Source organism: Melospiza georgiana, chromosome 3 (genome assembly GCF_028018845.1).
Source record: "Melospiza georgiana isolate bMelGeo1 chromosome 3, bMelGeo1.pri, whole genome shotgun sequence".
NCBI classification, from domain to species: Eukaryota; Metazoa; Chordata; class Aves; order Passeriformes; family Passerellidae; genus Melospiza; species Melospiza georgiana.
Genome location: NC_080432.1, coordinates 113,210,741 through 113,232,678, shown reverse-complemented (window position 1 = coordinate 113,232,678; position 21,938 = coordinate 113,210,741). Strand labels below are relative to the sequence as shown.

Here is a 21,938-nt window from a genome sequence, read left to right as displayed (position 1 = left end):
TGTTTGATGAATGATGGGGTTTTGTGTGTACCTAGTACAGGCTTATATTTATCACATCTTCACAGTCAGGTGATGTAATAGAAAGTCATTAAAGGATGGACAACAGGCAAAGGACATAAATACTAGCCAAAAATTCTTCACTGTGAGGCACTGGCACAGGTTACCCAGAGACGTTGTGGTTGCCCCATCCTCAGAAGTGTGCAAGGCCAGGCTGGATGTGGCTCTGAGCAACCTGGTACAGTGGAAAGTGTCCAGAACTAGATGATCTTTAGGGCCCCTTCCAATCCAAACCCTTCTGTGACTTCATCAGAAGGACATTTAACAACTATCAGTCTAGATTTCCAAAGTAGGTTGTGTCTGCTGATATTTAGGAACTCCCTGCTTCTACAAAGTTTGCAGTCCCAGTAATTTTGGAAAGGTCACACATTTCTATGCTTTTGAACTGTTTCAATGCAAAATAGCTCACACTCAAGCACCACAAGTTCTCTTATATGCCCTTCTGTTTGATGGGGCATCCATGCCTGTTCACTTTGCTTAGTGTTTAGGGGACATAGATTGTACCTTACAGAAGCCAGGGCTCAGGTAGCATTCTGCTTTGCTGTGGACACCTGGCTGTTCTGCACTTTTTTTTTTTTTCTTCAAAAGCTTGCAGGGCCAAGAGTTATTCAAAGCACCAAAGGACTTTTGCTTCAAAGAAGCAAAAGTAGAAGCATCAGGAACAATCAGTGGAATTCCACCCAGCCACCTCTTAAAGTATTCCCAGTGGCTGCCTTGAAGGGCATTCAAATCCCAAGGCATCAGGCATATGGAGGGGGGAGAGCACACCACCAGAGTTATTATAAATAATACAAGTGCCCCTCAGTTACTGAGCTCGTCCTTGGAGGGATATGACAGCTAAGTACCTGACGTGGTTGTACCCAATGCTCCATCTTGTTTAATGCAAAAGTGTTGCCCAAAGCTTTGTTCTGGCATCTGGACTCTGCTCCTTCCCCCATCTTCCAAGAGGCTGTTTGGGAGTGTGATGTAGGAATGCTGGTGGGAGCCCTCTGACTGCAGCACAGGCTGGTTGGCTTTACAGTCCTTGGCACTGTTGGGGTTGTTGTCAGTATCCAGGGTCTCAGTGAGAGACTCACAAGTGGACAAAGTTGATTTTGGTCTTGATGACCTGGAATCTCCAGAAAGCTTGAGCTCCAGATTCTGAATCTTCAACAAGCACCAGGTCTTCAGCTCATCAACCAAGGAAATCTATCAGAAAGAGACTGTAAATTACATAATCCTATTATGACATCCTGTGGTTTCTGGGCTGCTGAGGGCATGTGGCAGGGACACAGAGAAGCAAGCTGGGTATCTATGGGCTTAGACTCCCTGTTCAGATGGTCATGCTGCCACTGGGAATATTTAAAGGACTCCAGATCAAAAAAGGTGGAGAACTATGCACGAGCTTATGAAAGGCAGTCTCTTTAGTCCAAGCTACCACCTCTTAGATATGAATATGCTACTTCCAATTCAACTCTGAGTACTCTATCAGGGATGACTTGTCTAAACCTACAGTCAATGGTATTTTGTAAGTGCAAGGAACACCACATGGTCATTTTTTAAGAGTAAAATTCAAATTAGACACTCTGGGAGACAACTTTATAAAATTACCAACCTCTGCTTCTCTGTTCATTCAGTCATAAAGGTGAGTCCCCCACTAAATGATAAATCAGTAACAGCTTTCAAATTACACAGATGCTTAGTAAGTGTCAGCTGCAGATGCATTTAAATAATTTAAAGTCGGAGTAGCTCTTCTCACCCTACTGTTCATGTGACATCACAAATTTAGGTCAGGCCCTCCTAGGCACAAGGATATTTAGTGTGTTTAGTAAAGCCCAATTCTGTTTTTTCAGGTGTTTCAATTAGACCTAATTGAGCAGAAACAGCTGACATCACTTAATTCAGTTCAGTGATGTATCACTCCAGCATCTTGTGTCTTAAATGAAGATTACAAGGAGATGGAGCACAAGCTTAGATGTTCAGAAGCCAATGCAAGACTTAGGTCTCGTACAAAATAAAAATCAAAGCTGCCTTAGTTTGGCAAGTACTTTTCTTTGGAGAAGAGTGTTTGGTGGACATTAGAGCCAAGTATCTTGATCAGTATCCTATGCAAGGATTATCACAGCTGTCAGTCTTTTTACATGGATTTGGAATGGTCTTACAAACTCTCATGATATTTTCCTAGCACAAAGTGTACTTCTCAGTTCTTGTAAGAATACCAATAAAGAGAAAATGAACAGTTTTTTAAATTCATGTTTGAGTGGAGAAAAACAAATTTCTCAGTAGGTTTTAAATGGTGAGTTTTTGCAGGAGCTGGATCTCTATGGGAGCAGTTGTTCTTGTCCTGCTAGTTGAACAAGCATACCAAAAAGGACTTTCCTACTGGCAGTAATACACAGCTTGAAGATAGTGCTGTGTTGCTAACATCAGAGGAAAGAACTTCAGCCTTTTAATACATGGGAGGGAAAAAGATCAGATAGAGAAGAAGGGAGAGATTCCCAGGGCCCACAACGAAATGGATGAGAAGGAAAAGGAACAACACAGATCTTTGTCTTTTTTACTATTTGGATATGTTCCTGCATATGTCCTCTAATGAAGCAAAAGCTGAAAGCACAACTGTGAAAAATTAAGTGCTGGAAATTTTTGCAAATCACTATGTTAGAAAAACAGTATTTTGTTGTAGATCCCACACTAGAGATGCACCAAATTAAATTACAGCGGTGGGACTGGATTTCACATTCCTCATTTCTATTGCAAAAACATCATAAATTTGGTTTAGTGACTAAGATGGTGGGCAGGAATAAATTGGTTTTTGAAGCTCTTTTACCTGTTTTAACAGACGTGACACATCTCTGATATTTTCTGCCTGCTGGAATGAAACTCCTGAGCTGACCTGCCAGGGGATGGACCAAGAGGGAGTGGCTGCCTCAAGCCCTACCTGCCGCTTCTCCCCCTCGCTCTTCTCCAGCTCGGTGTGCTGCTGCAGGCGGTGCAGGCACTCTGTCCTCTCTGCCGACAGCCGCTCGGCCATCAGCTTGTCCAGAACCCGGAGCTGTGGGGAAACAACGCTGTGCAGCTGAGATCATCGTGTGCCACACCAAACTCCCACCCCCGAGCCCTGCAAATCAAACCACAGTCTGTCCTTCAGTCTTGGTTTCTAAAAATGCTGCTAACTACAACTAGATGTAGCTTGCAAAGAGGCTCAATCACAAAATTACCAATGAATAACTATTAAATTAAAAATAAAAAGTAATTTAGAGGATCTTGAATCTCAATGCATTCATAATTCAGCAAGAGGATTTTGACAATTATGAACAGACTAGTCATAGGACTGCCTTCTTTCTCTCTTAATGGCTCAAGCCCTTAAGATTTGTTGTCTAAAGAAGCACCAGAAGCCGCTTAACACATTAAATTGTTTTTTCTCAAGACACTAGTTTGCAATATCAATTCCCAGTGGAATGTCACAGTTCCCTGGACTTGAGTATTAGAGTGCAGGTTTGCTTTTACAACACAAGAAGCAAAAAATGAATCTTTACAATGAAAATATTAATGAAGTTTAGGATATGATTCTGAATCATATAGGCAAACAGAACTTCAGGTCATGTTCTTACTTGGTGTTGAGTTTTGCTTTCCATCTGGCCCAGCTTAATATTCATTTTATCTTGTACTGTCCCAAGCTCAGCTTTTATCTCTTCCACTGTTGCATCCAGCTGATTCTCCAGTTTATTTATCAGGGGCTCACAACGACATCCATTTATAGGTGCCTGAAAGGAGTGATGATGATACATTTACTTTCTACACCCCTTACCTTTGCAGATCAAAATGATGAGGATACATTTACTTGCTACACCCTCTGAGCACACCTGGAACATTATCACAGCCTCCTTCAGTCAGTCCTGGGTTCTTCTATCCCATGTACTATATCTCACCCTCCTGACAGTACCTTACAGCAGCTCAGCAGATGGGCTGTGAGTTGAAAAAGCACAGCCTGCACAGGGATAGATCTGGTGTGTATGGGCACACCCTAAAATGGCAGTGTTGATTTCACTGAGGCTACAAGCAGCACTGAGCTCAGAACCTCTGTGCTGGCTGAGGGAATTACCACCACACAGGCCTCATACTGTGTCTCAATTCTGTAATTCTCAATTGTAAAAAAAAAAATCTGATTTTGTGGATGCATGTGCATTGTGTGCATTTGCTTTTAAACGTAATGCCAGTCATGTGCTCTGTCCTTTTTCTGTACTGGATGGCAAGGCCTCTCTGCTTCTGTTTGTCCTCACTCCCCTGGCATTCAGCTGCCCCTTGCCTGCTGGGCACTCCTGTGCCTGCCTTTGACTCGTGTGTCACCATCCCATGGCCCCTCTGCAAGGGCAGCTGCACTGACCACATTTAAATCTCTCTGGGAGACGGTCACAAAAGGCTCCCTTAAGAAAGGACAGCTAAACCTCATCAGCTTCCTCTGCAGCCCAAAGGCAGAAAGTGGCTCCTTCAGGGGCTCTGCCAGTAGCCCAAAGCAGCTGCTCTGAACTCTGTCTGCAGAGGAGCCTCCCTCTCTTCTTTAGCAATGTTTCATAAACTGGGGGTTATTCCCTTGGCAGGGAAAGGTGGGTGGTTTGCTGAGCACTAATGAAAGCTTCAGAAGTACATGTACTTCAGAAAGTATGTTTGCTATTCATGGCCTCAGGGCATCAAAGAAGACAGACAAGCAAAAAAGGAAAGGAGAGAGGAGTATCATGTATTTCAGGAAATACTGCAGGGGAGTCTAGCACTATTAAACTAATCTTTGTGAACAGATGAGATTTGTGTACAAGTCCTGTCTGCTTTCTGCACCTCTCTACTCCCCAAGTCCTTCTGCACCTCTCTGCTCTTTTATGCCTTTAATGTATGAAAGGTCCCCCAGCCTTCCTGATGTCTGCTATAGGATAATTCCATAGTGCCCCTGTCTGGAAATTTCCCAAACATTACATGGAGAGGTTGGAAAGCAGTAAAAAGCCAGTAAAACCTTAGAAGTCTGACTTCAATGGTCTTCAGAATCTGCTGAAATTCTGAACTACAGGAAGGGACTTAAAAGAGCTGATGTATGGATGTGAGAAGCTAAGGAAATGAAAGGACAGACCTTCCAGGAGTACAGTGTCTATAGGATAATTTAATGACTGTTCTTATGCTTTCTTATAAATGTCTACTGGTAATTTATTGCGTAATATAGTGACTAAAATAGTATTCTCCAAACTGGAATAAATGCAAGTGACCTGATAGCTCCAGGTTTATTTGTTTTTCAGTTTCTATACAAATCCTACCCCCAGTAAATATAGAATACCCAAAGACATGTTGCAAAACCCAAAAAGAACTGGAACAAAATCTATTGAGATTACTCAGCCTCTTGGTTTAGGTAGTAAGCTTTGGATTCTCACACACTGCTTTTCCTTAGAAATTTTCTTTCTTCTGTCAGAGCTCTTAATGTTCCAAAGTATATAATGAAAGTTTTCATGTCATTTCCAATCACCCCTTATCTTTGCAGATCAAAACTACTTAAGTATGTCTTCTTTAACAGGCACAAAACCACCTTATTGTTTGCCAGACTTCAGGCCAAAATGCAGCTGAAGCCCAAGCAAGGAAAACCAATCCCAAGGCATGATTTCATGCCCCTGAGAGTGCAGTCAGTGGAGCATATATTCTGTCCATTAGCTGTGTCCCGGGTGCCCAGGCTCCCTGCAGTGTGTCCCTGAGTGAGGGCAGGGGCTCACCTGCATCACCTTGCCGTCCTTGCCGCGGTACAGCGTGTAGAGCTGGTAGGCTCGCACCTCGTGGGGAGGGGGTGGAGAGGGGCAGTGGTGTTTGCTTCTGCGCTTGGGCGCGCTCTTCTGGGGCTGAGGGACTGCCTGCTGGTCAGCTGGGGAGATGGGGTCTGAGAGTGCTGAAACCTGCATAACATACACACAGTGTTTTGCCTATATGAGCCCCTTGGTAAACTATTCCTGGTGGGAATGGGACAAATTTATTGTGACAATTACAGCAAAAATTACTTTTATCTGAAGATTATCTCTGCCCCAGGAGCATGGTGGGGCTGCTGCCCCAACACACCAAAGGGACCCACACCACTTCTGAACAGCTATCCCTTCTTTCTCTCTGCTGTTTTAAATCTACTGATACCTTTTCCTTTGGCTTTTTCTTTTTGCTCTTTTTCCCTTTGGGATCTGGTGAGGCTGACCGGGGTTTATCCTTCAGATTGTTCTTCCTCTCTGGGGGCTGGTCGCTGCTTGGTGTGTCATCAGCAGCTGAGACACTGCCCTGCTTGAGGCAAAGACAGGGAGTTCAGAGCAGTTGAAGAGATGGGGAAAAGGAGCCCCTTCTTCCATTGCCCAGCTTTAAGCTGCTCTGCACATGTGAGTGGGAAATGCTTTAGCAGCAGAGCATGACAAACTGCCTGGGGCAGCTGCTGGGGCCATGCACAGTGATGGCTCCAAACAGACTGTGTCCTTAATGGGTTTTGGTGACAGTCCCCCCTTACAGCAGATCCAGCTGGTAATGCCAGGCTGTACCTTGCTCTGCACCACTTCATCCCGTGGCACCGACTGAGCCCTCCTTTCCTCCTTCAGTCTCTCTCTCTTCTTCCTCAGGCTTCTCCCACGGTTAAAACGCGAGACCTGAAGACAGACCACACTGTTACTCAGTGATGTCATGCTCTTTCCTACCACAGAAGACAAGTAACAGAGCAGACCTTTTCCTTTTCTGAAAGGCAACAGATAAAGGAGAGTGCACTGCCAGATGGACACTGATGAGCCAAGCAACGTGGGTGTTCATGGCTGTGAAAACACACCAGCACTGAGCTCAGTCTCTTGGGGCACTCTGCTGTCCTCTAGAAGGTTGAGCACCTCCTCTGCTATCCTTGGGCTGGTTCCCAAGCCAAGCCCAGCCCTTTTCATGCAGAGGTGACAAGGAGGAGGGCAAGGATTGTGCCTGGTCTCATGCCTTCCTGCCTTCTGGCCTGAAGAGCATTGCAGCATTTCACACACAGCTGCAAAGTATAAACAAGCCATAAACATTTTGTCCTTGTTGCAAAGCATCCTCCAGTGCCAACCACCCTTCTGGGGATGGGATATGTTAGAGGCAGGCAGCAGAGACACAACTCAGGAGCTTCAGGGTACAGGGCAACTTTCTAACCCCATGGCCACTGCAGGGAACAAGTGCCTCTGCCAGTCAGGACACAGAAACCTCTGACAGCACTTCATGCTGGCTTAATCTGTACACCTTGCTCACTTTGGGGAGTGAAAGGCTCTATGTCAATAGACCTGAGCCCAGCCCACAATGCCAGCAGAAATGTAGGAACCTTTCACAGCAGAAGACAAGGAGCAGGGGATGCAGCCTCCCAAGATTAAGTGGCCTCAGCTCCTCGTGTATGTGTGTGCTGGGGAGAGATGTGTAATGTACCTGTGATGCTTTAGTGAGCAGGAGCGCAACCTCGGGGTTATTGTGCTGTCTGGCAACCTCTAGAGGGGTCTGGCCTGCCTGAGAGAAAAAAGAGAACAGCATTTCATTCAAAACAAGCTACTGGAAACATGAAATTTCTCCAACCAAGTTCAGTATATACTCTGTGCACAAGAGTAAAGTGACTAATTGCATTTATTTACCCAGATATAATTCAACACTTCACAACCAATGAGGAATGTTGAAGAGACTCTACATCAATATAAAATACCAGAGAAACTCTGTGTCCTGCTTACATTGTTGACAACAGATGCATCAGCCCCTGCCTCCAGCAAGAGCTTCACCACCTTCTTGTGATTTAGGGCAGCAGCTACATGGAGTGCAGTATCCCCTGCCTGCAAGTCAGAAAGCAGAAAACAAACTTGTGACACCAGTCGTTGGGTCTTACCCTACAGAATTCACACTTTCCTAAAAGATGCTCAGAGATGGGAAATAACCTACACTTGCTGATGCAACAACTAAGCTTAAATAAGGCCTGGTCAATAAAAAATGACTGACTGGGGAGGAAGGTGACAGGAGGGGGCAAAGAGCTACCTCAGCCTGGGTTTGAGAAATGCAGCTGGGGCACTGGTGATCTGATTTATCTAATCCAAGTGACACACGATGCAGCTTGGAGACAGCCCAGCTCTACCTCCAGTAAATGGATACGACATCTGAGGGTAGAACAAGTTTTCCCACTACAACCTTCTCTTCTTTTTTTTCCCCTCAGGTTTGATTATCTGGTGTGCAGGTGGTGATGTATCACATTACTCAGGAATACTCAGGTAAGTACGGGCAGTGAGAGGGTTGGCATGCTCCTCACAGGTTTCCTCAGGAAGAACAGGTTTGGATCAGAGCCAGGAGGCAGCTGGGTCCAGCACTAACACACTGCCCTGCCCTTGTCCTGGTGCAGTGAGGTGAAGACAGCCGGGATCAGATTGGGGCACTGGTAACAGAGCCAGCAACTGTTCAAGTGGGACCGGACACGTGTGCACAATGCCTTCCTGTCCCCCTGCTCTTGCATCTGGCCTTCATAAAATCACATTTCCTCAGGACTAGTGCCTGTTGCTGACTTAGATGAGGTGTACTCCTAAATCAAATAATTCTATGGGCAAATATGAAATAACTTCAGGTAGTGCTGGGGAATGAGGGAAAGGGATGTCTCTCTGGGCCAGGTTCACACCAGTCCATCTTAATATTCAGTAGCTCATTTTGCAAGTTAAAAAACTAATTTCCAAATAAAATTACATAGTAAATTTCACATGCTGAAACCTATTTTGTTTGCTGTAATATCTCATAGTGAAGAAAGAACATTAAATGCACAGTTCAGAAAACATCTTTATGATCCTCAATTACACATGGAAGATTTCCCAGGAACATGAGAAAACATAGTTAAGCACCACATAATATGTTTATTTAGCAGATTTAAAATGTTTTAATGTACCAATTTCATTCCCTTCTACTACCCCATTATGCTATGCTGTAGGTACAGCAATCAGTTACTTCCCTATAAAACAACTATGGATGATTAATTCTAGGCTGGACTGATCATTACTTTGAATTTACAGCATGCTTTGTCTTCACTTTTATGTCCTCTTAATTCCCCCTACTGCAAAATGCAGCAAAGTATTCCAGAGGAATTTGCACTTTAGTAGCATCTAAATGTCAGTGAGTTGTGCTTCACAATGTCTCTGTAATGGCTATAAGATCATTAAATCACCTCATAAATAAGCAATGCTTTAAAGAAATAATGCAAATGTGATGGCAAAATAATAAACCACTGATATGCCATTACTTTAAGGCTATTCTTAAAAGCTTAGGCATTTGGTGGTACAGTGGAACACACAGAGTGAAGCAGGATTACTTGGGCAGGAATTCCTCTTCCCAACAACTGGCCATATGCAAAGGGCACAAAGTCACAATGAGGTTCATGCACTGACCTGGTTCTTTTCATGGACAGAACAGAAAGCACTGAGCAGCACCCTAATGATGGGCAAGTGATTATAACGAGCAGCCACATGCAGACAGGTATCTCCTGCCTGCAAACAGAAACAAAGCTCTGAGCATGTAATCAGTGTGAGAAAGTCTCTACTCGTCATGATGTTCAGGGATGAAATAATCCTATTAAATCAGAAAGAGCAGTAAACACCACACACCTCCACAGAGCAGCAATGCTGTCTTCTCTGCAGTGCAAAGTCTGCTATCATGGGTGGGAAAGTTTAGCAAGAGCTGGGGTCAGGAGAGGTGAGAGCATGAATTCTTTAACCACTGATGGGAAATACTGGAAAAATAAAATGCTGTTTTACTGGTACCACAAACCCGGAGTTAGTTATATTTTCCCATTAAATCTGTTCTTCTGAACCTCAACCCAATGCAATTTGGAATCTCAACTTAGGATTCCACATAATGTAGAAAACACGAGTGGCAGCCAGAGCAGCATTCCCATGAAGGGTGGCACTTGTGCAGCTGAGCCCAGGAGCTGCACAAAACCCCACAGGTTTCCATTTCTCTGCCTGCTCTGTTACCAAGTTATCAAGCAGGGCAAAAATATCTGGCTTCCTTTTGTAGACTGTTTTTATCTTCATCAGGCCAGAATCATTATAAAATAGGAGGAAAGCTGTCTGAAACTGAAACCACCTTGAATCTAGTCATTTGAGAGATAGACACACGGTATATAAGATCTGCAGATCTGAAGCCTTTTACCATTGTCTGTGCAACAGCAAAACCCTATTTGGCTCCTTCTATCCTTGCTCAAGAGATGGGTACAAGTAGAGCAATGCTCAATCCTACCAAGAGCATTCCTGTGCATGGTGTATACAATGGTTGAGTAGTGGAGCTTTTTCAATATAATTTATAATAAAAATCATTGCTTAAAGCCTTTCTGAGTATTTCTACAAGTTAAAGCAATATACCTAAAACAAAGTCACACAAAAATGTTATTTCCAAAACTCACATTATTTTTGAGGTCTGCTCGAGATCCTCCAAGTAACAAAACACGAGTACTCTGGGAATGGCTATTCTGGCAAGCCAGGTGAAGAGGTGTGTTACCTGCCTTAGAGAAATACAGGAAAATATAAAAGCCATATTTAGATAATGGACATAAGCATTAAAATATAAACCCTCACAGATCTTTGCTAAAGAAGATCCACCCAAGGGTGGGAAGCTGTCGTTTTCCCAAAGATACGAGATGAAGGAACCCAGAGACTGAAATCTCTGCTTCAATGGCTTACCTGGGATATAATAAAGGCACAAATAGGACAGTATAATGATATCTGCATTGGTCAAATCTGTTTACAGGAAGAAAGAACTCTAGAAACTGTCTCGTTCATTAGTCTCAAACAGCAGTATTAAATACTTAATTTAAAGAACTGTAATTCTTGTGCTTTGGGTTTCCCCCATGCACAGACACAAAAAACCAAATTGCCGTGCTATAGGATCTTGGATCCCAGCCACGACTGTTGCAGGGTATTGAGCAGACTCCTGTCACAACTCCTGTCTCCTTACAATTGTAATGCAAACCAGCTTGAAGTCTGGCTGGGTCTGCAGGTGCTCTCACTGGGCAGGACACAGATTTTAGGCTACCAAGAAGCTTTGGTGTTCAGAAGGCACACCAGTCTCTAGCCAAGATCAGAAGGGAGGGCAAAAAGCCACCCAAGCTGCAGATAATCACATGCTATGGTTCTTCAAAGAAGAAAATGTGCAGAAGTGGACAGAAATCAAAGAAGTGCTGGCTTGTGTATTATCTTTCTAACACAGTGAACTATTTTATTGGTCTGACAAGTTTTTCTGGCATCATTTGGTTTTTGTTGGTCTGAAAACATTCAGGGTTTTTGGCTCTTGGGAGCTAGAAATTAAATCACCTCAGGTAAAAAGGTTACCAGGCTTACTACGCTGTCTGTTCACCTCGATTTTGTCCTTTGATTTGTCCCCTTTGCTTTCAAGACACAGATCAAAGCTGCAGGGTTTGAATTACAAAAGCCAACTCTTAGATGTGGTCTTAGGTCTTCACTCCCATATTATAGACCTGAATATGTGTGTCAGCCTCTAAGTTGTGGCAGACACAAACATTTCTCTTCTCAGCTAAATTGTGTTTAAGTGTCAATTTTTTTCCCTCACAGGTTTATCTCTGAAAAGCCTCTGCAATGCCTTTATCATTTGGTGTTTGGCAGGTTGGCCCTGGTGGGAAGGCAGAGGTCCTGTGCAGCAGGTGAGGACTTCAGTTCTGGGAGAATGGCAGTGCCAAGGTCAGAGCTCAGAGTGGCTCATCTGGCTCATCTCCCATGGGGTGACAAATCTCTCACCAACTTCTGAGAGGGAGAGAAGCTCCAAGTTGTACCAGTCTGGGAATCTTCACTGAAATGTACAGACTGATGAAGAATCTAAAAATAAGGATCTATGACTGATCTCACTGGATGATCTGTCAAAGCAGAAAAGGTTTTATTAAGCCAACGTAAATTAAAATAAACCTCTTCTCCAGGGTGACTACTGTGCAGGAGAAATACAGCTACCCAAAACACAGTGTCAAATTCTTCCCCTCTTCTGGTGCTTCACAGGTTTGGCAGATCTAGCAGCCCATATCTGTCCCATCCATCCAAAATCACACAATACCCAGGTGTAAGTGAACAGCCTGTGGGATGCTCCTGCCCATGGCACTCAACCCTGGCTGCCAGAAAAGCTGACAGAATGATAATGCCTTGTCATCAGTAACACAAAAAGCTGACAGAACAGAGAAACCATTTTGGGATTATGTGGACTTAAGCTCTTAGTTTTTCTTGAAAACAAAGGTAAAAGCAGGTGCAAGCATGCATGATTCCCACATTTTTCAGCAGCTCCAGACAATATATCTTGTCCATTAAAAACCACCCAAAGAGTAAAATGCAAAGGGCAAGACATCAAATACTGCCTGAGCAGCTCCTGTGCTAGTCTTTAAGTTTGCCAGTCATATTTCAGCCATCAACCCTGCTGAGCTGTTTTGTGCACATACTTTCCCAGAGAGGTTGCCTCCAGCTGACATAAACTGGATTGTAAGCTAAATCTTCTAATTCCCTGAGGCACCCAAGCATGCAGGATAACCAGACTTGCATCTCAAGCCCACACCTTTGTACAGAAGTGTATGTGTATACACAGACAGGCGTATCCAGGGACAGCAGCAAAATGGTTCACAAGCTTACAGTCAAGCATGAGAGAAGTTTTCTAAAATATCCTTGATACAAATCTAGGTGGACATTACAGCAAAAGTAATTGCAGTAAATAAAAATTGGTAGTTGAAGTAATACAAAAGAAGGAATACACATAAAATAATATCAAAGATGATGGAATTGCAGACCACAAAGTCACCCCAACTGTGCAAATATATGCTTCTATAGTGCCTATACACTCGTGCACATACAGAAACACTGTGCCCAAGCATCATGTCTTTTTACTCTAAACCTTAGGCTTTGACCAGCTGTCTCCTTTCTTTCCCAGCCCTGTTTCAGTTGTTGTTTTAGAGACACATTTACCAAAAATGCTCAGAGATCCCCTAAAGCACTCCCAAAGCCCCCTCCCTGTCATGCAGGGCACAGCTGTCCAAACCCTGACTCTGCTCACACCATGGGCTGCTACCACCATTTCCTGGACTATTCCATTAACTTCTGAATTACTGAATTGAAGTGCCCCTCAGTTATAACAATTAGAGTGGAACTAAAACCCTTTACTTTGTTATTCTTTCCTCTAAATGGCTCTCAAGGTATTATAAATACCAAAAGGAACATAATCCAGGTTCATTACAAAATTCTGGGAAGAGACTATGCTAACATATTAGGAAAAACTTAGTAACAAAAGACACATTTTTTTTGTTTCCCCCTGTGGCTTACATTCCTTTGGCTGTTTAATTTCTGAAAAAAAAACAGGTTTTCAATACCTTTTTCTTATTAGTACAATTCATTTCCATTTTAAATCACACCAATCACAATGAATCTCCTCAGTATAAATTAGAGCACCATGGAGATTTCCACAGGAATGGCAGTGTTCCTCAGCTGTAATTAATGTATCATTCAACGCGTTATTGAGTTTCTCCTGCGTCAGCTGTCAAAATATGAATTTCCTAATGCCTGTGGATGAACCATCCAGGCATGATAAATGAAAAGAAAAAGAAGAAAAAAGTCCCACTAAGAGCTGGCCCCCCACCTGCTGAGAAATGGCATGGCCAGAAATCCCCAGTTCTGAGAATCAGCCACCTTAGACCAGAACTGAAAGCTCCTCCTGCATGGGTCTCACCTTGTTCTTGGCAAGAACGTTGGCTCCTGCTTTAACAAGCACTTTGGCAGACTGACTGAATCCATGCCAACAAGCCTCATGAAGAGCAGTGTTCCCATCCTGAGGAGCACACACACAAGAGCAGAATGTTAGGGGCTGTATAACCAACCTACTCTCTTAAAAGTATTTTTGTTTCCTACAAGCTTATTTTCTATCTTATTCTTATAAGAGGGTAAAAACACGGCTATTTGTCTGGAACTTGAAATTAGTTATATTTACTCCTAAATTAAACTTACAGTCTGGGATTCTCAAGTTTCTGGGATAATCATTGGAACTGTGCAGCCTTTTGTGTAGGGTATAGTATGGCTGTACATTCCTTTAATTCATCCCTTAATGAGCTGAGAACAGACTCTTAAACCAAAAACTATCAGCCTAATATAGAAGCATAACTAAACCAGTAATTTGTATTAAAGAGATGGTACAGATTTTTTTTCCAATGTAACTGTTCCAATTACTCCTGAAGCATCAGACACTTACTAAGGAGTATGAACTTTTTCTCTGAGACCTTAACATTACTGACTGCCAAAGCTGCTATTCCACAGGGCTTTTGTTTTGTCTGTTACCTTGTCTTGTCTGTCCAAAGCACAGCCCTCTTGAATGAGAGTTGCTATTATATCAGTGTTCCCTACAACAGCAGCCCGGTGCAGCGCTGTCTGGTCACCCTGCAAAAAGAAGCACATTTGTAATTGGTACAATTCCCACCTCACTTTGACTTAATGCAAATGCAGACAACACACACAGGGGCTGGATCTTCAACACACATACATGATTAAATCCAAGCTGTCTTTGAAAACAGTCCCCCTAAACAACTACCATAGAAGTTTCCAAGATTAATGAAGTTATTGCAAGTATCAGAGCTACAAACCATTTACAGAAGTTTGCAAGTCATCACAATCCCATATACAGTGCTGAAGCATTCCAAAAACATGGCAGTGTCAGAAGGCAGTGAATTGGACACATTTGGCTCTACGTGTCTAACAGTCATCAGTGTCTGTCGTAATTCATCATCATGATCCTCCAGGACTTACACTAACTGGATAAGGCTCTCCTGCTCTGGCTCTGATTGCTCCATCAGCCCTGCTTAGGATAAGGAGCACGAGATGAGATTGGTCTCTTCAGCACCTCTGATGAATTTACCAATTACTGCAACGAGTGGAGGCAACTTTACCATGAGAACCACAACTGCAGGACCATCCACGTGTTCCACTCAAGCAACTGAGCCATCCTGAAGTCCAAATGACTTTCCTTTCTCTTTGACTTGCCACATAGCAGCAGCAAGCAAGTCTCCTACATCAGTTTATTTCCTTTAAGGTTTCCAAAAGAAACTGTACTGATGTGGTCATCTTGTCTGACTGCCCATCTATCTCCTCTCTAACAACTGCTGAACCCATTTGCTGAGCTAGAGAGCCCAAGGTCAGTTTCCAGAATTCTTCTAGAAACTGAAGACTCGGGAAACTTAAACCATTGTCCCGGCCCACCAGGGATTATCTATGTTTTTATGTACATGTTGGTAGAACCTGATAAAAGAGAGGCAAGAGAAGGATTTGTGAAGCGTTGTGTAGGGATGTAAGACAGGGATCAGTGGGAAAATGAGCTGCAGTAGCTTCACTGCTGCCACAACAACTGGTCTTGGCATTCCTTTGAAGTTGCCTTCAACCAGGAATGCCAAAGCACAGCCTGAATCCAGGAACAGAGACAGGCTTCAGAGCTGCACACAGACTTGTTTGGGATTAATAAACAGATTTGGAATCCAATCCATTTCTGCTTATCTAGGTGATGGTCACCACAAACACACACAGGGCAGAGATATGCCATGTGTCCTAAAAAAGCTTGCAGGAAATCAAGTCCTAAATAGACACAAAATTTCTCTGGTAAAATTCTTCATCAGATAATAGCATATTATATTAAATACTGAAATCAGAGGAATTTCTTTATTTTTTATTCTAGAGTGTCCAAGTCTTTAGATAACTGGCTTATTTGAACAATTTGTTCTCAAAGGCAATTAGCAGCTGACTTAAAAATTGCTCTTGGTGGGGTTCTTTTGTGCTAAAGACACCAAAATAGTTATTAATCTATAAAAAAAATGAGCATTGCCAACCATAACCTTTCAGTAATCCCTACCAGCAAATCATTAAATTGGCTTATAATAATGAAGTTGATTTTAAAAAATAGTGTTGAAGGTGCTTTTTAAAAGCCTCCTATCTATTTTTTGTTGTTGTTTCTAGAGGTTAGGTATTTTTACTTTTGTTCTTGTGACTGGAAATATATTTTAGAGGATTTCAGCAAAGGCAGTAAAGCTTCCAGGAAGTGGAAACAAAAAGAATTGGAAAATTGACAGCATGGCAAGTGCTCTGAACTTATGTATTTGTTCCAAATTCAAAGACAACCAAAATGTTATGGAAAATGTCCAAATTATACCATCTCACAAGTACAAATGTCAAATAGTTACTGGTTACTATGACTACATGGAAATTTGCTCACCAGCAAACTAAGGAAGAATTTTATATCTCATTTTTGATAATGGCACAGCTACTGTTACTGCAGTAGTGAGTCATGTGGGACAGTGCAAAAATCATTTTATCTGACTATCATGAAGTGGAAAGTAATCTGCCAACCCACCCTGCCAAGTGGTATTGATGCACCAGCAAATCCACAGAAGATATTATAAAACAGACTAAAACAAAATGGCAACTGCCATTGCAGTGGATGGAATCTGAACAGTAAATGATTGGTACCTGCTGCTTTACATTTGGGAAAACTACTGTGGAGAAGGCAAATTTGGGGCAGAAATGAATTGTACAGAATTTGGTTTGTAATTAAGGATCTTCCTATTGGGACAGTTTAAATCAAGGCTGCTCCTGTCCCCACATCACAGTAAGCAGTGAGGTCAAAGAACACTCAGCTTTTGGGGCTTTGTTGATATGACAGCTACTTCTAACAGCATCTCATTTAAATTAATTCATTTCGATTTTATATAAACATTTGTCTGTTTGGAAAGTGGGCTTCACACCTCACAGCTGCAAGACCAGGTGCCCCTTGGTAATCCCAACCCATATGGTGGGGGGCCATACACTGGGGATGCAGAGCAGCACTGGGACAGCTTCAGCCATGCCTTTGTCCCAAAATACATTCTGGTCCCTGAAACAGACGTAGGTGAAGGGACACAAGTTCTGCAAATGGCAGGCTCAAGTGCCTCCTGCCCAAGGTATGGGCTTTGGTTATGACACCTTCCCCACATGAGCAGCCAAGAGTAAGGTCCAACCCACACCCTGACTGGACACAATGAGCACCTCATCCGTGTAACAGGGAGTGTCAAAGGAGAGCTCAAATCTTGTTTCACCAACTGAGGCACCTCCCAGTGAAGAGAGAGCACGTATCATTGTCCTGGTGAGGGTCTGTCCCTGCCAGCCCCAGATCCCTCAGCCAGCAGGACAGGGCAGCACCTGGTCCACTGTTCCCTTACACCTCAGCACAAACAGTCACCTTAAAGTGCTGTGGAAGCTGAACCACCAGGTTGTGATGGCTTCTGTGTGACAGCCACTGAGCAACCCAGCCATGGAGAGCACAGCCATCCCATAAATAACAGTGCCTGCACCACTGCACTCCAACCTGCCTTCCCTTCCCATCAGCAGAGGAGCAAATCATCCCTGCCTTGCCTTTCACGGAGTCCAAGGAAACGGATGAGTTGTGGTTTTTTCACAGCATGAATTTTCAGGCAGTGTAATCACAGACTTGTGTACCTTTTATTAATTACTGAAATAAATGTCTCTGGAAGCACTCACTACAATTCTGTCTTTAGCAAAGCATTAGGGGTCTGTTCCAGAGACTCAGAGAGCAATTACATCGGTAAATGCATATTAACCATCCAGACTATTATGTTGGGCACAATTTATGATTCTGTTTCCAAGAGATTTATGCCTTAGGAACAGACTGCAGATCAGTAGCAATGAAGAGAGACAATTCCAGAGCCGTGTCACAGAAACATGACCTTGACAGAAACAACAGTCTGCCCAAATGCAGATGTGGGCCCAAAGCCAAAAAGCCTTAAGTGAGGCTCGTCAGAAGTAAGGCACTAAGGTCTACACTGGTGAATCTTAAACCCCCTTCCTCAGACTCTGCCTAGCCCTGAAGGCAGCTCAAACTCAGGGAATTCTACTCCAAGATGTCCATGCCCTGGACATGTCAGCTTGCAAGGCAGGTACAGGGCACTGCATCAGGGTGGCACAGCACACCCTGGCCCTGCACAGCCCCACTGCAGGCAGCTCCCCTCCTCTCTCTGGCCCTGTGAGAGCTCTTGCCACACACCTGATGGAAGCAGATCCAGGCATGTTGCAGGTACAGACACCACCCTTCAAAATAAAGCCAGTGAAGGAAGTGGCCACTGGTTTTTCCACAGTAGCCCAGAGACAGCAGTGCTCAGTCATTTTGTCTTGCCCAGGCAGCACTGCAGTGTTGAAAGTTCTCCAGTTTTAGGAAAAAATCTTGGTATTCATTGGGATAGTAAGAGGCTGACACTTGGAGACTGGGATAGAAATCTGCATGCACTGATGCAGAGGATGCAGAACTGCACATCTGACAGCTCTACCTGTAACAGGGTTCCTGCACAGCAGCAGGTACATTTCAAGAGGGGGGAACCAGGCTCTTTACAGAGGGCTTAAACACCTGCTTTCAGGAGAGGCTTACAGGCTGGGAGTCCTGAAGAAAGGCAAACACCTAAATCTTGATTTTTCCTCATGGACTCTGGCATTACCCTTTCTTTAGCACTGTTCTGTTGGCGTGGCTGTTGGCATTTGCTCAGTGTACTGATGTTGGCAACTATTTCCCTGAGCTTCCTCATGTGCTACCCTAAAACAGTGGATGTAACCACTGGGACCAGGCACTTGGAAATAGGGCAGGTATCTATTTACATCTGAAGTTTACCCCAAGGGAACAAAACAACAAAGTGACTTCCAATACAGTCTCAGGTAGACTTCTGACAGCTCTCCTGAATTACTGGAGTCTCTCTTACAGACTCTACAGACCCAAATAAGTGAGATTTGGTTTACATTAGTTTGTAGTAAACATTAATTTTTCCTTTCTCCGATTTAAAAAAACCCAAACTATAGCCACATTTTTTCCTGCCCATTCCTGTTCTCCAGAGCATCCAACAGTTGTACAATCTCCTTTAAAGCCCTTCTCCCATGTGACACTTTGCCTCCTCACTTCTATGTTTGCAGAAATCAACAGACTGCTGGAGAATTGCACCAAAATCACAGAAACACAGAATGGTTTGGGTTGGAAGGGACCCTAAATATCACCTGGTTCCAACTCCCTTCCCATAAGCAGGGACACCTTCCTCTAGACCAGGTTGCCCCATCCAGCCTGGCCTTGTACACTGCATCTGCAACTTTGGCCAACCAAAAAATAAACAACCAAAACAACCAGAAAAAACTCATGGCTTCAATCCCTGATACAAAGTGCTGAACAGCACTTGTAAGGTCATATAATATAAAATCAAGTCACTACATTCACAGTAGAAGAATCAAAATATTCTGAAGTTAAAATATAACCAAGTGTTAAATACTCGCAGGAGCCTACAAGCATATGTGGATATCCTGAAGCAGCTGTACACAAAGGGAACTGAATATGCTCTCAGGTTTCTCAGTGTCTCTGTGCTGCTCTCCTCTTTTGCTACAGAGAGGCAGTCGTGATACGCAGTTAAGAACAACTTCATTCTTGCACAATAAATGATGATGCATGACCAGCAGAAGTGATCAAGGCATGAAAAATCATCATGAACAAAACAAATTACAGCCTAAATGAAATGGGACCACAGGAATAAGCCACTTTGCACATTCCCATTCAGCTAGAAATTATTATGAACCCTGGGCTATTGTTCCATTTGAAACTAATTTTCTGCTTCTTAAACTGGAGCTTCCAGAAGGGAAGTTTCGGGGCCTTTGCCCTTTGTTTTAACTGAGCTTGTTTCCCCAGCTATTCTCAAGGGTGCAGGCAGGGCAGGAGAGGATGCAGAGCACAGAGCACCAAGCAGCCATGCAGCGCAGAGGGAGCGCAGCCTGCACCGGGGCTCGCAGCATGCACCGCAGCCGGGCAGGCGCAGCGCAGGGGGGATGCACAAGAGCTCTAACCTCCTTCTCTCTTTCTGATCTTCTAGGTTCCTTCCTAGCCCTTCTCTTCTGGTTTCTCTTATTTTTTTCATCCTTGATTTCCTTCACCGGGACAATTTTCTCCTGTACTATTCCTGAAGCGTGTGCTGTATGGACACTCATGGACCACTCAGAGATGGCACTGGGATCCCAGTAGGAGCTGGCAGCATTGGCAGGGAGAAGGAAGGAGTCAGCTCCTGGAGTGGCATATTCTACAGAGCTGGACTCCACCGGCTGAAATTCATAATAATCCCACTCCAGGCCACTGGAGGTCATTCTTCAACTAATTCTTAAGGCTCTGACCGTGTTTAGGGAATATATCTGTAGAACATGAAAGGGAGCATTTTAATCTCTCCGAAACAATTAGCAGCTTTTAAGTTTCTGCTTATCATCTGACAAATTAAAACTTGTTCTTGAATTTGATTAAAACTCAAAAATTAAGTGTTTCGGTTTCTCTTGTTATTTTGAAAAATAAAATGTAGGTCATAATTTTGGATTTTTTTGGGCTATCACAACAATGCCATAGACCAAAATCAACAAAATAATCTGCATTTCAATTAAATACAATACTCCCCACTCTTACAGGTGTTTTCATATCTGAACCTAAATCCACATTCCTGGAAAACAGCAAGGAAACATACAGATGTTAATCAACACTTGAGATTAAGATGCCTTCACTGCCACATAAGCACACAGTAAAAGTGACTGAAGGCATAATCAAGAGATTGCAACTAAAAGACACTACAAACATTCTGTGGGGCATAAACTGTAAAAATCAGTTATACAAGGAGAAGCCATAAGCTGAGAACCTTCTTGAAGACCTATGTAAAAGGAAAGCAGAAATATTTTAGTTAATACCTATTGCAAGCAAAAATCTTCATATGGAGTTTTAGACTTCCTCCTTCTACAAGACAAATCCAAACACACCCTTTGAAATTCAGAAATGCCTGAGGCTCTCCTCAATCCCAACCAAATTACTACTACACCTGAATACAGAGGTACACATCAAAATATATTTTAAAGAAACAGTATCTATGAATCCGGTATGCAGCTACTCTGCCCATATTAATCACCACATGTAGAAGCAGTATCCAATTGTGAACAAAGCCCCTAAGCTCATAAGTCATCTATGAGCTGAGTATTTCTACAAGTGCAGGATGCTCCACTGAACTGAAATGATGCTAAACACTGATTTACTGTTTTTCTAACATGGCTATCACATTTACATATAAACAGCATAGACTTTATTCCTAGATGATTAAAACAAATGAATCAGACTTATTCCAAAAACAGTTTCCACAGAAACTCAATTTGACCAAATCAGTGGAATCTCTTGCTTTCTTAAAGCATCACTTTTCTCAGGAAAACTGGCTGTATTTGTAAAGTGTCTGCAATTTTGTCTTAAATACCTAATGAACCATTTCTGCTGGGAGAAGTGAAAAAGCATACCCAGGACACATCTGAATAAACTGATTCTCCCGTTGCACTTGCAAATCTGCTCCATTTCAGATGGGCACAGGGAAAGAATAAAGAGCACAGGGAGCAAATTTTCTTCCTAGAAAAACAAGTTTCCCTGCAGAAAGCTGGCCACATCAGTACCCCAGTCCCAAGCTCGTCAGGCAGACTGCTCACGTCTCCCAGGCAATCAGCCACTCAGCAGCAGAAAAAGAAACCAGTTTTCCAGATGCTACAGACTTTTAACTCTCTAGATGCAAACAAATGCCCAAAGGTATTTTTAAAAGGCACCTAGACATTTCCTGTGTCCTTCTACCAGTCATATAGGTGGCTCTACTAACACCTTTGGGCCTCTATGGCCTTTGAAGGCTCTCCACCTTATGTATTTCAGGGAGAAAAAAGCAACCCTACCACCAACTTCTTCCAGCATGCCATCAGAAGTCAGCAATCAATTTTAAGAAATCATGGTTATTCAACTGCTACTGCACATTTCAGCATATACCTTTTTTCAGCAGTGAGGGTACTAAAACCACATAACCT

At 43.2% G+C, this 21,938-nt stretch overlaps 1 protein-coding gene across 5 annotated transcripts in view; it reads right to left on the bottom strand.

Moving 5' to 3' along the window:
• Positions 1–21,938, bottom strand: part of ANKRD6 (ankyrin repeat domain 6) — an 85,187-nt gene that overhangs the window by 2,358 nt on the left and 60,891 nt on the right. For 2 of the 5 annotated variants that reach the window (XM_058020828.1, XM_058020829.1), the window contains 12 exons: positions 14,361–14,459; positions 13,759–13,857; positions 10,454–10,552; positions 9,441–9,539; positions 7,758–7,856; positions 7,465–7,542; positions 6,576–6,680; positions 6,187–6,324; positions 5,781–5,957; positions 3,648–3,800; positions 2,975–3,088; positions 903–1,245 (listed from right to left, as the gene is read on the bottom strand). In XM_058020828.1, the coding sequence (XP_057876811.1) occupies positions 903–1,245; positions 2,975–3,088; positions 3,648–3,800; positions 5,781–5,957; positions 6,187–6,324; positions 6,576–6,680; positions 7,465–7,542; positions 7,758–7,856; positions 9,441–9,539; positions 10,454–10,552; positions 13,759–13,857; positions 14,361–14,459 (1,603 nt within the window). Of the gene's footprint in view, positions 1–902; positions 1,246–2,974; positions 3,089–3,647; positions 3,801–5,780; positions 5,958–6,186; positions 6,325–6,575; positions 6,681–7,464; positions 7,543–7,757; positions 7,857–9,440; positions 9,540–10,453; positions 10,553–13,758; positions 13,858–14,360; positions 14,460–19,925; positions 20,265–21,938 lie in introns of all 5 variants that reach the window. The other 3 variants (XM_058020827.1, XM_058020830.1, XM_058020831.1) reach the window with 3 other exon arrangements.